At 47.6% G+C, this 15,464-nt stretch overlaps 1 protein-coding gene across 1 annotated transcript; it reads right to left on the minus strand.

Annotated features, from left to right (window-relative positions):
• Window positions 1-2,830: 2,830 nt before the first annotated feature.
• On the minus strand, window positions 2,831-7,305 carry C1QTNF8 (C1q and TNF related 8). The gene is made up of 2 exons (XM_066640875.1): window positions 7,074-7,305; window positions 2,831-3,378 (listed from the first exon to the last, which is right to left on the minus strand). Exons 1-2 carry the CDS (start codon window positions 7,303-7,305, stop codon window positions 2,831-2,833), a joined length of 780 nt encoding a protein of 259 aa, XP_066496972.1.
• Window positions 7,306-15,464: the final 8,159 nt, after the last annotated feature.

Consider the following 15,464-nt stretch of genomic DNA (forward strand, 5'->3'; position numbering starts at 1 on the left):
AAGGCGCCTGCACTTCACGTTTTTGCAGACAAGGAGGGAAGGGAGGCAGGAGACAGAGAGACTATGCTCTGATCGGCTCTGAGCGGCTGCTGGTGCTGCAGAGGCTTTTTTTCTTCCTGGAAGGGCATTTTTTTTCTTTTTTCACCAGCGACATCACGGACCACCTCTGGGGGGTGCTGTGGACCACCAGTGGTCTGCGGACCACGGGTTGGGAACCCTAGTTTTAGAGGGAGCCTATCTCCAAATGCCAGGTGCAAGGGAGTGGCAACAAGATGCAGGGACCTTGTGGTCTGGTGTGGTCTTGTGGTCTCCCTGAGGCATCTGGTGGGCTACTGTGAGATACAGGAAGCTAGATTAGATGGGCCCTTAGCTTGCTCCAGCAGCTCTTCTGATGTTCTTAGCATATGTTTGTGCATACATTTTGGAGAGTTTAATCCCTTAGAGCAGGGGTGCCCAAACCCCAGCCCTGGGGCCACTTGCGGCTCTCGAGGACACCCAATGCAGCCCTCAGGGAGCCCCCAGTCTCCAATGAGCCTCTGGCCCTCTGGAGACTTGCTGGAGCCCACACTGGCCTGATGCAACTGCTCTCAGTGGGAGGGCGACTGTTTGACCTCTTGCATGAGCTGTGGGATGAGGGCTCCCTCCACTGCTTGCTGTTTCACATCTGTGATGCAGCAGCGGCAGCAAAAGAAAGGCCAGCCTTGCTTTGTGCAAGGCCTTTTATAGGCCTTGAGTTATTGCAAGACCATCATTCATTCATATAAGTTCATCGTTAATATATTCTTTTATGTAAACTTATGTAAATTTATTCAAATTTTAAATGTAAATTAATTATTTTCTTCCCCGGCCCCTGACAGAGAGATGATGTGGCCCTCCTCCCAAAAACTTTGGACACCCCTGCCTTAGAGCAATGTCCTTGATCTCTGTCTGGCATGTCAACAACCTGTCCATTAGAAACCTTTCCTTTTATCCAAACATTAAAATAAAACTCTTGGAATGGGCTACTATGCCAGTCACTGCAAGAGTGACTCATCTCAGCCAAGGTATTCATGGAGAATCTCAGCTGTCAGTAGTTGACTTTGGCCAGGCAGCACAAGGCACTCTGAGCCTCTCCAATTGTGTCAGTGAACATTATGGATTGACGAGGACTTCTGGATGATTCCCGATAAAGACCAGTGTTTGCAGGAGATCGAGCTTCCCTGGGTGCTGGAAACAGGCGCACACAGAGGTGTGAAGAACTGGCCTCCCACGAAAGAGGGAAGAGCCACATGATGGGGAATGGAGACCGTGTAAAATGCTTTCCTTGAAAGTGTCGTACAACTCAGTACAGTATGATAATTGACAGATTCTGTTAATTTACCTGGCTTGTCAACCTGGGAGTTGGAATCATGTTAATTGGTATGAGAGGAGGGCTGTGATGGGTATTAGCTGGGCACTATTGCCTCATTATCAAGCCATTGCCTTGAGTGGCTTTTCTCTTTGTAATTCCTAGAAAGCAGAGACATTTTGGGGTGGGCAGTTTCCAAAGAGACCAAAGGCAACCTGTTACCTTCCCTGCTTTCTGAATCATCTAACAATACCAACTTAGTGAAAAAAGTTTAGAAAAATTCACATTGATGCCATTCTTTATTCTCATTATCAAGTGCTCCCTCTCAAGCATGTGGAATGGTACATAGGCAGGCTCTGAGTTCATGTCACACTTGCAGCTAGAGAACTGGTGTCTCCAAATTGTCTTCCATTATCTCATTAAACACCTTAAGGTAGTGATTTTCAACCTTTTTCGTCTCATGGCACACTGATAAGGTACTAAAATTGTCAGGGCACACCATCAGTTTTTGACAATTGACAAGTCACACCATGCTGTTGGTGGGGGGGTTCATATCCCCCAATGGTCCTATTAATAAATGACCCTCCACCAAACTCCCGTGGCACACCTGGGGACCATTCGTGGCACACCAGTGCCTTAGGGGATAAAAAATCCTACAAGAGCCAACACCTTTCTCTCTGGACCATCTGCAAGACACAACCCTGAGTTTTGCACAGGCAGCTTTGGGCAGAAGAAAATGTGAAAGTACAGTGCTTTAAGCCAGTGTTTCCCAAACTGCAGGTTGCAACCCACCAGTGGATCTGACAAGCTGACAAGGAAAATGTATTGAGCCCTATGGAAATAAAAAACTGAACTGCACATGCATGTTTACAAGCGAATAAGCAGCCATGCCTCAGTCCACATTGAAGGGTAGGCTGAGGGGCATGCAATACCACTGGAATGGTCCTGATCCCATGAACGTGGGCCCCAAAAAACACTCAAGAAGGAAGTCCACCCCCTCCAACCTGACAAGGAAAATGCATTGAGCCCTATGGAAAGTGAAGCTGAGCCACCAGTGTGTGTTTACTTATGAGTAGGCAAACATGCCTCAGCTCCTGTTGCAGGCCTTGCAACGCAAGGCCACCAGAATGGTCCTGATATGATGAACGTGGAGCTCAACAAATGCTCCAGAAGGCGCCCCCCATAATAGAAATGATAAAATCAGAAGCTTGAGCTGCTGGTAAAATGAAACTTTTTTTAAAGTCTTGTAAAGCTAGCTATGTCCTGATAGAGGACCTACTTTTTTAAAAAAGTGGATCTTGGTGCTAAACAGTTTGGGACAACTGCTTTAAGCCCTAGAAATGTCTTAGATGTGCTCAGCCCAGCACTAACTGAAGCTGCAATCCTAATTGCACTTACTCATGAGGAACCCTACTGGCTTCCTCTTGGACAGCACAGAGCACAACAGCTTCCTATTTGATGATGTTCAAGGAATGAAGGGAGTTACCGAATCCTACCATCAGCTCATTCCACAGCTGGCTTAATTAAATGGCCATTGAAGGTGATATAGACGTCGGACTCCTCAGAGTAGATGGCATTCTCCCTCTCCCGCTTGAACATCCTGACCCAGACCTCATCCCCTTCCAGGAGATCAAGCATAAGACTCTGACTCTGCATGATGCTTCGCTCACTGGGCTGGGAATAGAGGATGGCCACTTCTTGGTCGTTCTTCATGATGTGGAGGTAGGTCTCCTTGTAGTTCCAGGTGTGGACGTTGAGGTTGAAGAAGTAGATTCCAGGCACGTAACAGAAGAACTTCCCGGTGAACATGTTGAAGTGCTTGTAGAGGTTGACAAATTCCGTGTCAAAGGTGACATGCTGGTAATAGTCAGAGCTGTGGAGGGCTTTGCTCCGGCCCACGGAAAAGGCCACGTAATGTTGCTTGCAGGCGTGGCCTGGTGGGCCAGCCTGGCCTTTCTGCCCTTTCCGACCATTAAGACCACGCAGACCCGGCTCACCCGCTTTCCCTTCAGGTCCAGAAATCCCTTTATCTCCCATTTCACCTTTTGAACCTGAGGGCACGAGGAGAGATTAATGTACGTTTGCAAGGTCTGAACACGGACATTTATTTTGGGAGCTGGAATCATGTCAAGTGGTATGAGAGAAGGACAGTGACAAGTGTATTGGCTGATAATGTCATAGTGGCACTGCTGCCTCAGTACCTCCACATTTAAGAACATAAGAACAGCCCCACTGGATCAGCCCATTGGCCCATCTAGTTCAGCTTCCTGTATCTCACAGTGGCCCACCAAATGCCCCAGGGAGCACACAAGACAACAAGAGACCTGCATCCTGGTGCCCTCCCTTGCATCTGACATAGCCCATTTTTAAAATCAGGAGGTTGCACATGTGCATCATGGCTTGTAACCCGTAATGGATTTTTCCTCCAGAAACTTGTCCAATCCCCTTTTAAAGGCATCCAGGCCAGATGCCATTGCCACATCCTGTGGCAAGGCGTTCCACAGACCAAGCACACGCTGAGTAAAGAAATATTTTCTTTTGTCTGTCCTAACATTCCCAACACTCAATTTGAGTGGATGTCCCTGGTTCTTGTGTTATGTGAGAGTGTGAAGAGCATCTCTCTATCCACTTTATCCTTCCCCTGCATAATTTTGTATGTCTCAATCATGTCCCCCCTCAGGCGTCTCTTTTCTAGGTTGAAGAGGCCCAAATGCAGTAGCCTTTCCACATACGGAAGGTGCCCCAGCCCAGAAATTATCTTAGTCACTCTCTTTTGCACGTTTTCCATTTCCACTATATCCTTTTTGAGATGTGGTGACCAGAACTGGACGCAATACTCCAGGTGTGGCCTTACCATCGATTTGTACAACGGCATTATTATATTAGCTGTTTTGTTCTCAATACCTTTTCTAATGATCCCAAGCATAGAATTGTCCTTCTTCACTGCCAACGCACATTGCGTCGACACTTTCATTGACCTGTCCACCACCACCCCAAGATCTCTCTCCTGATCTGTCACAGACAGCTCAGAACGCATCAGCCTATATGTAAAGTTTTGATTTTTTGCCCCAATGTGCATGACCTTACACTGACTGACATTGAAAGGCATCTGCCATTTTGCTGCCCATTCTGCCAGTCTGGAGAGATCCTTCTGGAGCTCCTCACAATCACTTCTGGTCTTCACCACTCGGAAAAGTTTGGTGTTGTCTGCAAACTTAGCCACTTCACTGCTCAACCCTGTCTCCAGGTCATTTATGAAGAGGTTGAAAAGCACTGGTCCCAGGACAGATCCTTGGGGCACACCGCTTTTCACCTCTCTCCATTGTGAAAATTGCCCCTTGACACCCACTCTCTGTTTCCTGGTCTTCAACCAGGTCTCATTCCATGAGAGGACCTGCCCTGTAATGCCCTGACTATGGAGCTTTTTCATTAGCCTTTGGTGAGGGACCGTGTCGAACGCCTTCTGACAGTCCAGATATATAATGTCCACAGGTTCTCCCGCATCCACATGTCTGTTGACCTTTTCAAAGAATTCTATAAGGTTTGTGAGGCAAGACTTACCCTTACAGAAGCCATGCTGATTCTCCCTCAGCAAGGCCTGTTCGTCTATGTGTTTTGAGATTCTATCTTGATGAGGCATTCCACCATCTCACCCGGTATAGATGTTAGGCTGTCCGGCCTATAGTTTCCCGGGTCCCCCCTCCTTCCCTTTTTAAAAATCGGTGTGACATTTGCTATCCTCCAATCTTCTGGCACCATGGCCGTTTTGAGGGACAAGTTGCATATTTTAGTCAAGAGATCAGCAACTTCATTGCTGAAGTGGGTGGATGCCATCAGTGCCCGGTGACTTATTGATCTTTAATTTATCAATGAGGTCTGAAACATCTTCTCTTTTAACCTCTATCTGACTTAATTCCTTGGTCAGGAGGGGCCGTTCAGCCTGCAGTATCTGCCCAAGGTCTTCTGCCATGAAGACATATGCAAAGAACTCATTTAAATTATCTGCCAACTCTAAGTCTCTTTTTATCTCCCCTTTCCCACCCTCACCATCCAGAGGGCCAACCGCTTCTCTGGAGGGTTTCCTGCTTCTAACATATTTGAAGAAGCTTTTATTATTCCCCTTAATGTTGCTGGCCATGTGTTCCTCATAGTCTCTCTTGGCCTCCCGTATCATCTTCTTACATTTCTTTTGCCACAGTTTATGTTCCTTTTTATTCTCCTCATTAGGGCAAGACTTCCAATTACAGAAGGAAGATTCCTTGCCCTTTACGGCGTCTCTAACTTGCCTAGTTAGCCAGGTGGGCACTCTCCTGGATTTAGTGGAGTCCTTCTTCCTTTGCAGTATACACTTCCGCTGGGCCTCTATTACTGTTGTTTTAAGCAGCCTCCATGCACTCTGGAGAGATTGGACTCTTTTTACTTTCCCTTTCAACCTCCTTCTAACCAGCTTCCTCATTTGAGGGAAGTCCGCTCGTCAGCAGTCAAGGGTTTTTGTGAGAGATTTGCCCGGTATTCTTCCCCCGATGTGCATGTCGAAACAGATCACAGCATGATCACTGTTCCCTAATGGCTCAGTAACAATGACATCTCTAACCAGGTCCTGAGTACTGCACAATATTAAATCCAGAGTCACCTGTCCTCTGGTGGGCTCCATGACTAGCTGCTCTAAGGCACAGTCATTTATCATGTCAAGGAATCCGGTCTCCTTTTCGTGACCAGAACACAAATTGACCCAGTCAGTATGAGGATAATTGAAGTCCCCCATGATTACAACCCTGTCCCTCCTTGTCACCTCCCTGATCTGTTTCCTCATTTCAAGGTCCCCATCCGATTTCTGGTCTGGAGGACGATAGTACGCCCTCAGTAATATATCGCTCCTCAGGCCTGGTAATTTAATCCACAGAGATTCTATGTTGGAGTCGGGCTCACCTTCAATCTCTACTTTGCTGGATTCTATCCCTTCCTTAACCTAAATGGCCACCCCACCTCCAACACGCCCCTCCCTGTCCCTCCTGTAGAGTTTATAGCCTGGGATTGCGGTATCCCACTGATTCTCCGCATTCCACCAGGTTTCCGTTATGCCCACTATGTCAATGTTTTCCCTGGTCACCAGACATTCCAGTTCTCCCATCTTTGCTAGGAGACTTCGGGCATTTGCATAAAAGCATTTGTACATGGAATGCCCTAGGATGGGCTGCTTATTCGCTCCTTTGTCCCCACATCCTCTCATTGTGCCAAACCATCTATCACAGCCCATCACACTACCATTCCCAATTTCTTCTCCTACTCTGCCTTTGTCTTGTAGTTCTCTAACCTCCCCATCCTCGACCCATAGGGATGAGGAGTCCTGAACTGGATGCCCGTTGACTCCTGTCGGCCTTCCCCCAGGGGTCAGTTTAAAAGCTGCTCTGCCACCTTTTTAATGTACTTTTTTCAAGCCATGACTGAATGGCCACCTGTCAGGGATGTTGTATCAGCTGCCTGTACTGAGCAAGGGGTTGGACTAGATCCTTCCAACTCTCACATTCTATGATTCTACATTTGGAGCTGAATGCGTAGATGTGCTCCATTCATACTGTACCTTGAAGCAGTATTGGGCCATTGGTTTTTTTTCATCTTCTTCACACACGCACATTTTGTCACAAAGGGGAGCAAGAAGACCAAGTGATGAAGCTGCACATGTGAACTGGACTTTGCAGGGAAGCAGGCACCTGCCAGAGGCAAAATGGCAAAGGCGGCAACTTACCTTTCAAGATGGTGATGTCTATGGTGGGCCGAACCCTGGGCACTGAATAGGCGGAGTCGCTGGTCATCCGAATGTAGCGGGACGAAGTGATTGAGGTGGGCTGCTCGGTGGGCCCACAGCAGCGTGTGCAGGGAGCCCTCTGGGCCTCCTTCTTTGGGAAGGGTTTTTCACCCCAGGGGGTGCCAGCAAGGAGCAAAGAAGGCAGCAAGAGCACCAGAAAGGCAGCACGCATCATCTTTGGCTGAATGACCGAGAAAGAGAAGAGGCATTTTGCTGGATTTAAAGCATTGTGGTAGAGAGACACAAAGGAGCTCGAACCAAGAAAATTGCAGTGAGATTGAGAGTCATTGGACCCCATACCTCTCTTACACCCAATGCAGATCCTGGAGATGCAAATGGTGTTGTCGCAGTTGGTGGCAGGGTTCAGAACAGGGAATATAGTTCTGCATTACTGTGGGCCTTTGGTATCTTCAGGGGATCCATTCCAGAACCCACTACGATACAGAATTCAGCAGATAATGAAATCTTGTGGGGGCAGTATGGCACCTGGGGGCTGAACCAGCGAGACTCTAGGACCGTGCAGGAAGCCTTACTGAGACTCCTGATGCGATCGGAAACTGGACTTTCAGTCTTCTGGAAGTGCAGTTTAAGACCATGGGGAAGCCTCAGAACACATCCCCAGTTGGTCTTGGAGTCACACAAGGCTTCATTTCATGGGCAAGCATGGGGAAGGTGTGGGGGGGCGGCATTGCAGACCTTTGCCCCAGGACACTTCAAGTGCTGTTCCATTACTGACCCAAATCCTGGAGGTCGCACCTGGCCTCCTAGCCTCCTTCGAAGGCCTCCCAGATATGACTGGAAGTCACCAGCATGAACGAAGTGCCTTCTTGTTGCATTCAGGAGGCTTTTTGAGGCCCTCCAGCCATTGAGCTCAGTAGTAGCGTAGATAGAGGGGGTGCAAAGAAATACGTTTTGCATGGAGCCTCACCACAGCAAGCAAGCAACCCCTCCCTCTCCCCATTGGATCTATTCCAGGTTGGGGGGGAGCAAAACAGAGGTGTACACCTGTCTCCAAAGGGGAGGGGCCATTTGCACACTGCAGCGAGGGTCCCTGCAAAACTTAGTGCTTTGCACCCCTCTAGCTACACTAGAGCTTAGCATCCATCATTTTATTTCTTGATTTACTCCGTTTCTACCCTGACTTCCCACTCTCCAAAAGAGGCGCTCTTGGCAGCTTACAAAACAATAAATGCAAAATGTGGATAAACGTAGGATTCAAATACGATACTGTGGATCTTATACAGTTGCACCAAATCAGCAATGCCTCAACAATGACAATAGGTAGGAACATCAAAACAGAACCCCAAACCCACAGAACTTGCTGTTTTAGCAGGTGAAGCCTTTGGAAGCCAGTGGCCAGCTGCCCCAGGGGTCAGCCCAGAGAAATAGCCCCGTCATAATGCTGTTGCCCCCTCTCCCTTCCACTGAAACAGTGAGGGGAGCTGGAAAAGTCCTCTGTAGCTGGGAAAAGGTGGAAGGCTTCAGCCCAGAGCCATGTGGATCTAGGACCGGTTGGCAAGAAACAGACTCCGTATTCTCAGATTTTGGCTTCTTTGGAGGGAAGCAAGGGGCATGGGTTCATCTCAGGCCATTTTGGACCGGCCTCTACTCCTTTTCCATGAATATCTCCCTCTGTTCCACTCTTCCCCCTCTTTTCAAGGGTTGGAAGTCTTGTGCCACACTAGGTCCCACCTCAAACAGCTCCAGTGTGCATTCAGCTGACCGGACAGCCCGACATACTGCACCCAAATTGCTTACTCTTTATTTGGGGCAGCCCCCCTGAACATATTTCAAAGGCTATTTATTAATTTTTACTGATCATTTATTTGTATTCTTATTACTTTCCCCAGCAACAGAACCCTCTGCATCCAGGACCGGGATTGGGCTTCTAGCCTCCTCTCTTTTATAGCATTAACTTCTAGCCTCCGATGCTTGTGAACTTCTAGCTACCCTGGAATCAGCACCAGCAGCAGTGATGTCTCCTCGGTGAGAGGGGAAATCAATACCTGCCTGTCGTGTTTTGAGGGATGGCAGTTGAGAATCTGGTCCTCTGTGCCTCCCAGAAGCTGCTGGGTCCAATCAGGGCATCATTAATCATTCAAGGCAATAAATTACCCAGAACAACCAGGGCTTGTGGAGATGAAGGCAACCGACATGTGCAGGATGTGCTGAATGATGTGCTATGCTGTTGCATCAATTTAGGATGCAATAAACAATTGCAAAACAAATGATTTATGTCTCTGTGCACCTGGACTGACAACTGATCAGGAAAAAGGTGATGTAGACAAGATGTTGGTTCTGAGTAGAAGAGGGGGAATCTTGGAGAGGAAGAAGCTGGCACCTAACACCCTTCCTCATCCAGCCTCACATCTCAACAGGGTTGGGTCGGGGCTGACAATCAGAGGTCTCAGTGTGAAATCTGGCCTCCTGAGGAATGCCAGTTGGCCCAACAGTTGCCAACTTAGAGGTAACAGGAGTGCCTGGACAGATGGCAGCCACGGTAATGGGGTGGTCAGGCATCTAGTCAAAGGGAGAAAAGAGGGAGTCTTGGCCCCTGACTCCTTGTCTCCTCTTCTCAGTGGCTCTCCTGCAAAAAAAACCTGCCCCCCTCAACATTAGGCTGGTAAGTCCAGACCCTCCAAAGCTGGGAACACTGATGGGCGTGAATACATAGACACTTGCACTCTGGTCTTCGCCATGTTAATTAAGCCTCTGAAGCAAACCTCTTATCTTCTCGAATCATCTATGAATTTCCTGGCTAAGTTTCCATCAAAGGGCAGGGGCAAAAAACCCACCTATCGTTTCTGGCTGGTTGGTGAAGCTAACTTACCTGGTGAGTCAAAACCCCCTCTCTCCTGAGCTCCTTTGCAGCTCTGGGGCAAGCGCTGCGATCTGTGTGCTCCCTTGTTCATCCAGAGAACGGGCTTGTGGTTTCTGCAGACGCAACTTCCCCTCTGAGCTCCAAAGGAAACATCAGGCCAGCTTTGCATGAGACTCAGCACACAGCCTGCTCCTCGGGGAGATCTCCCCAGCGTTGTCTGCTCACTTCCAAAACCCTGCTGGGTTTTTGGGCTCCACCAATAAGCCAGCTTCCAGGAGTAGGAGGAGGGCATCCTCGACAGACCATCCTCTTCTGGAACCAAAGGGATGCCAACATGTGGAATGAATTTGCCTTTGAGAGAATGAGGATCACTCCAGGGCAAGAACCCAACTTTCTTGGCACTGTAAGTCATCATGAATGACTTCTTCCAGAATGACTTCTTAACGCACTCTACAGATGTTGTCGGCTTGTACAAGGAAGTGATCTTCCCAGTTGCGTAATTGCCTGAGTTTGGTTTCTTAGATCACCACTGAACATGGAGTTATACTTATTTATTATACACATTATTTATGTTCTCCGCAGTGCAGTTTCAACTGGATCAGGGTCAACAGAAAGTCGTCTCTTAGTTTTTCTAACCCAGAGCTGCCTTTTCCATGCAACCTTTGACAGGTTCTCAGTTCTTGTTGGCCAGCTCAGTTTCCTCTCTGAATGCAAGCTGCTGTGGATCACCGCAGTAGAGGTGGCACATAGGATACAGTGACAGGACCACTGCATCCTGGACAACCATGTCCCTGTTAAGGTGTCCCAGTACTGGACATTTGCATCCATTCTTTTTGCTTCCCAGACTTTTGTGTCCCAATAGATATATATATTATTCATTAGACCTACTTTTTAATTTTTAAAACGCAAAGGTAGGTTAAGGCTACGGCTGGGATAAGGGGCTTGGGAGATATTGGGAGATATAACATGGGGTTTGTTGCCCACTTATGGTGGGGTGCAAATGACTAGGATGCAAAAAAATAAAATAAAATAAACACCACCCGATTTATTTATTTATTTATTTGATTTATATTCCGCCTTTCTCCCCGAAGGGCACCCATGGCGGCTAATGTGAATGTCAAGGGGCACCAGTGACCAGGATGCATTTGACCAAGACACAGTCATCCAGCATGCAAGTAGCCCAAGGGGTCCCAAACTTTTTAGAGGCCCAGAGGCTGCTGCCTGATTTATAAATGTCAAGGAGTGTGGCTATAATGGGGATTGTGCTGCAGTACTCCCCCCCATAGCAGATTGCTTAACCCTTGATGCACTTTGCCTAATCTGCCTTGTCAGTTTCACAACCTACCAAATATTGAGTTGTGACCCACTGGTGTGTCCTGGACCCACAGTTTGGGTTCTGCTGCCCTACTACCACCTCCTTATGCCAGTGGTGTGTTGGCCACCACCTCCACTACTCTGATGTCTCCTCCTGCATGCTGGGTCCAAAAGGGGAAGAGGTGGGGCAGAATGAAAGAGAAAATGTGAAGAGAGGAGGGTGGTGGACTAAAGTGTCTGAGATGCTCCCTCTGTTCTTTCTATTTGATTCACTTCTCTTCTTTTTCAAACTCAGGAGGAGCAGCCGACTGTCAGCTGAACTCCCAGATAACCACCTCAGTCGGTCTCATGGACTCTGTGCCCATCATGGCTCCAGATGGGGATTTTTAGACAGAAAATACCATAGAGGTAATGGGCAGAATATTCCTGACCTCCATGCCATGGTTCCATCCTAGATCAAGATCCTCAGACAGCTGCTATTTTGCACTAAAAATGAACCCTTTGCTGAAAAATGACATATTTATCACCTTGTGATAAATTTCACCTTGTATCACATTTAATCTCATCTGGGTTTTAAGCTGCTAAAAGTGTCTAGAGCAGGAGATGGACAGAATTCTCCATCATAAGAACAAAAGAACAGTCCCACTGGATCAGGCCATAGGCCCATCTAGTCCAACTTCCTGTATCTCACAGCGGCCCACCAAATGCACACCAGGGAGCACACCAGATAACAAGAGACCTCATTCTGGTGCTCTCCCTTGCATCTGGCATTCTGACATAGCCCATTTCTAAAATCAGGAGGTTGCACATACGCATCATGGCTTGTAACCCGTAATGGATTTTTCCTCCAGAAACTTGTCCAATACACTTTTAAAGGCATCCAGGCCAGATGCTGTCACCACATCCTCTGGCAAGGAGACCAACCACATGCTGAGTAAAGAAATATTTTCTTTTGTCTGTCCTAACTCTCCCAACACTCAATTTTAGTGGATGTCCCCTGGTTCTGGTGTTATGTGAGAGTGTAAAGAGCATCTCTCTATCCACTTTATCCTTCCCCTGCATAATTTTGTATGTCTCCATCATGTCCCCCCTCAGGCGTCTCCTTTCTAGACTGAAGAGGCCCAAACACTGTAGCCTTTCCTCATAAGGAAGGTGCCCCAGCCCAGTAATCATCTTAGTTGCTCTCTTTTGCACCTTTTCCATTTCCACTATATTCTTTTTGAGATGCGGCGACCAGAACTGGACGCAATACTCCAGGTGTGGCCTTACCATCAATTTGTACAACAGCATTAAAATATTAGCCGTTTTGTTCTCAATACCCTTCCTAATGATCCCAAGCATAGCATTGGCCTTCTTCACTGCCGCCGCACATTGGGTAAACACTTTCATCGACCTGTCCACCACCACCCCAAGATCTCTCTCCTGATCTGTCACAGACAGCTCAGAACCCATCAGCCTATATGTGAAGTTTTCTTTGCCCCAATGTGCATGACCTTACACTTACTGACATTGAAGCACATCTGCCATTTTGCTGCGCATTCTGCCAGTCTGGAGAGATCCTTCTGGTCCTCATTCTGGAGGACTTCTGGTCCTCACCACTCGGAAACGTTGGGTGTCATCTGCAAACTTTGCCACCTCACTGCTCACCGCTGAAATTTGTGAAAATTGCCCCTTGACACCCACTCTCTGTTTCCTGGTCTTCAACCAGATCTCAATCCAGGAGAGGACCTGCCCTCTAATTCCCTGACTGTGGGAAATCATGAAATCAGACACTACCTGAGTTGTCCAGTTTGAAATGTTTCATTTTATTTTATTTTTACATTTTTAGACCACTCTCCCTCCAAGGAGCTCAGGGCAGTGCACATGGTTCCCCCCTCCTTCTATCCTCACAACAAACCTGTGAGGTAGGTGAGGCTGAGAGATAGTGGTTGGTCCAGGGTCACTCAGGCAGCTTGTGGTTGAGCGGGGATTTGACCTTTGACCTCTTTTCCTTTGGATCTTGTCCTAGTCTCTGTCGCTGAGCTACTTTGAGCTCAAGGAAGCAGGAACATGTCTGCTCTTTTGGCATTTTAGCTGGGAAGTGGCCGAGCAGAGCATGAAGTTCATGTGGTGTCAAGCTACAGAGACAGCTTCTGAATGAGGAGAGAGTGTGCCTGAGCAGCAGAGAAGTGATTGGGGGAATGGCCTGTGCGGTGCTTGGCAACCCAGGACAAAACAGTGCTCCTGGCAGGAGAGAAATTGACAGGAATTGGCAACCTCCAGCAGTCAACAGCAGGCACCGTTGGGTGCAGGTCCTCGTTCCTCGTGCAGTTCAGCTCTCCTGCCTGCCACTGCTGCTTGCGGCTGATCAATCCATGAATCACGCTGAGATGTTGGCTTGAACTGTGGAAGAAAGGAGTACAGGCAGTGGAGCAACTGAAAGGATGCCTCCTTCCAGCAACCACACACTGGGTTGCTCCTCATGCTCATCTTTGGAGGCCCCCCAACCCCAACCTTCTTCCCAATCCCAGTCTCTCACTCCTTCGCAGACTCTCCGTTACTTTCTGTGGCATCCAAACAAGCAAACCAAAGTTTGAAAGTGGAAAGCTGCCTTCTAGGGCAGTGTTTCTCAAACTGTGGGTCAGGACCCACTAGGTGGGTCGTAAGCCCATTTCAGGTGGGTCCCCATTCATTTCAATATTTTATTTTAATATATGCTCCCATGGTTGTTGGCATCCTTCAGTCTCGGAAGACTATGGTGTCACACTCTGAATGGTGGTTCTGGAACAGAGTGTCCTCTCCAGTGCACGAAGCCTGGGTAAAGTAGGTATGGAGGATAGGCTGTTACCCATGCAGCAAATCCCCCCTCTCCACGTCGCAGAAATGGTCCAATGGAAAGGCAGAGGCCAATACGGTTGGTTCCAGCGGCGTCGCAGGAGTTGCCAGAATGTGACTGTGTTCAGCCATGAACTGCCTCAGGGACTCCGGCTCCAGATTTTGCCTCGAGGTTGACTCCTGAAGCCTTTCCCATAACTGGATGTAGCCACAAGGCAGTGGAGGTTTGGGATCAGAGTTTTCCTTCTCTCCGATGAGCTGCCTTCCCAGGCTGAGGAGTCCCATCTACCCGGTGGCTGTTTAGTCGCCTCTTACGACAAGTACAGCCAAACTGAGGGCCTATTCTTATCCCCAGCCCCCAGGCAGTATGTGGTATCCCCAGCTCCCATGGTATGTGACTGCATTTGGGGAAATGTTACAGACCTGTACTTTTAACAGGCTGCTCTGTATATGCTTTTAACAATGATAGTAAATGGGACTTAATCCTGGGTAAGTGTGGGCAGGACTGCAGTCTAGGATTGTTAAAAATTTTCCTGCTTGATGATGTCATTCCAGTCATAAGATCACTTCCGGTGGGTCCTGACAGATTCTCGTTCTAAAAAAGTGGGTCCAGGTGCCAAACATCTGAGAACCACTGTTCTAGGGCATCAGTCGATTCATCAGGCCCATCCCATCACCAGGGCCAGCTTTAAGCCAGTTGGACCAGTGGCTCCCAATGGAGCCCTGCACCTAAGGGGCCTCCATGCTGGGGTAATCTAGTCTTATCAAACACACAACAACACTCTGCAACAGACACCTAACAGCGCATTGCAGGTTTTACAGAGAACACAACCATTTTAATTTTCTTCTGAATTCTTAAAAAAAGTTGGTCATGTTTATTTGTACAGTTTACATTTTGAATTTTTTTTATTGTACTTGAATTACATAATATGCTAATTAATTATAGACCAGCACAAAATTTCTCTAAAAAAATTAAAGACAAATACGTAATATTTACTTTTCAATATTTACTTTTCAAATATTTACTTTTCAAACTACACATTTTGTTTGCTTGCTTGTTGGTTGACATGTCTGCAGTTTTATATTAAAATGTGCTTCGATTCATTTGGGGCCATTAACTCACATGCATTTTTTTCAGTGCACGTTTTGGTACATGTTGGTGACCTTTCTCTACATTCAGTAAGTTGTCCTCATTGATCTACAATCACCTGCACTGGTGCAAAAACGAGGAAAGCACTGAAGAATATTTTAGAAACACGTTATAGTTCTTCTCATGATTGCTCCTAGTTTACAATGCACCTCAGGCATACCAGAGTATGAATTTGGCAGGCTGCGCACTGCACAGCGCATCAATGTTTATGTGCATGCTTTGACACTAGACA

The sequence above is a fragment of the Tiliqua scincoides genome, chromosome 13 (assembly GCF_035046505.1).
Source record: "Tiliqua scincoides isolate rTilSci1 chromosome 13, rTilSci1.hap2, whole genome shotgun sequence".
Classification (NCBI taxonomy): Eukaryota; Metazoa; Chordata; class Lepidosauria; order Squamata; family Scincidae; genus Tiliqua; species Tiliqua scincoides.

What these genes read in the sequence shown, in the direction of transcription:
- C1QTNF8 (XM_066640875.1), bottom strand. Translation starts at nt 7,305, where the DNA reads ATGCGTGCTGCCTTTCTGGTGCTCTTGCTGCCTTCTTTGCTCCTTGCT. An exon ending in AGACATCACCATCTTGAAAG is followed by an intron (nt 3,379 to 7,073) that starts GTAAGTTGCCGC and finishes TCGTGCCCTCAG; the next exon opens with GTTCAAAAGGTGAAATGGGA.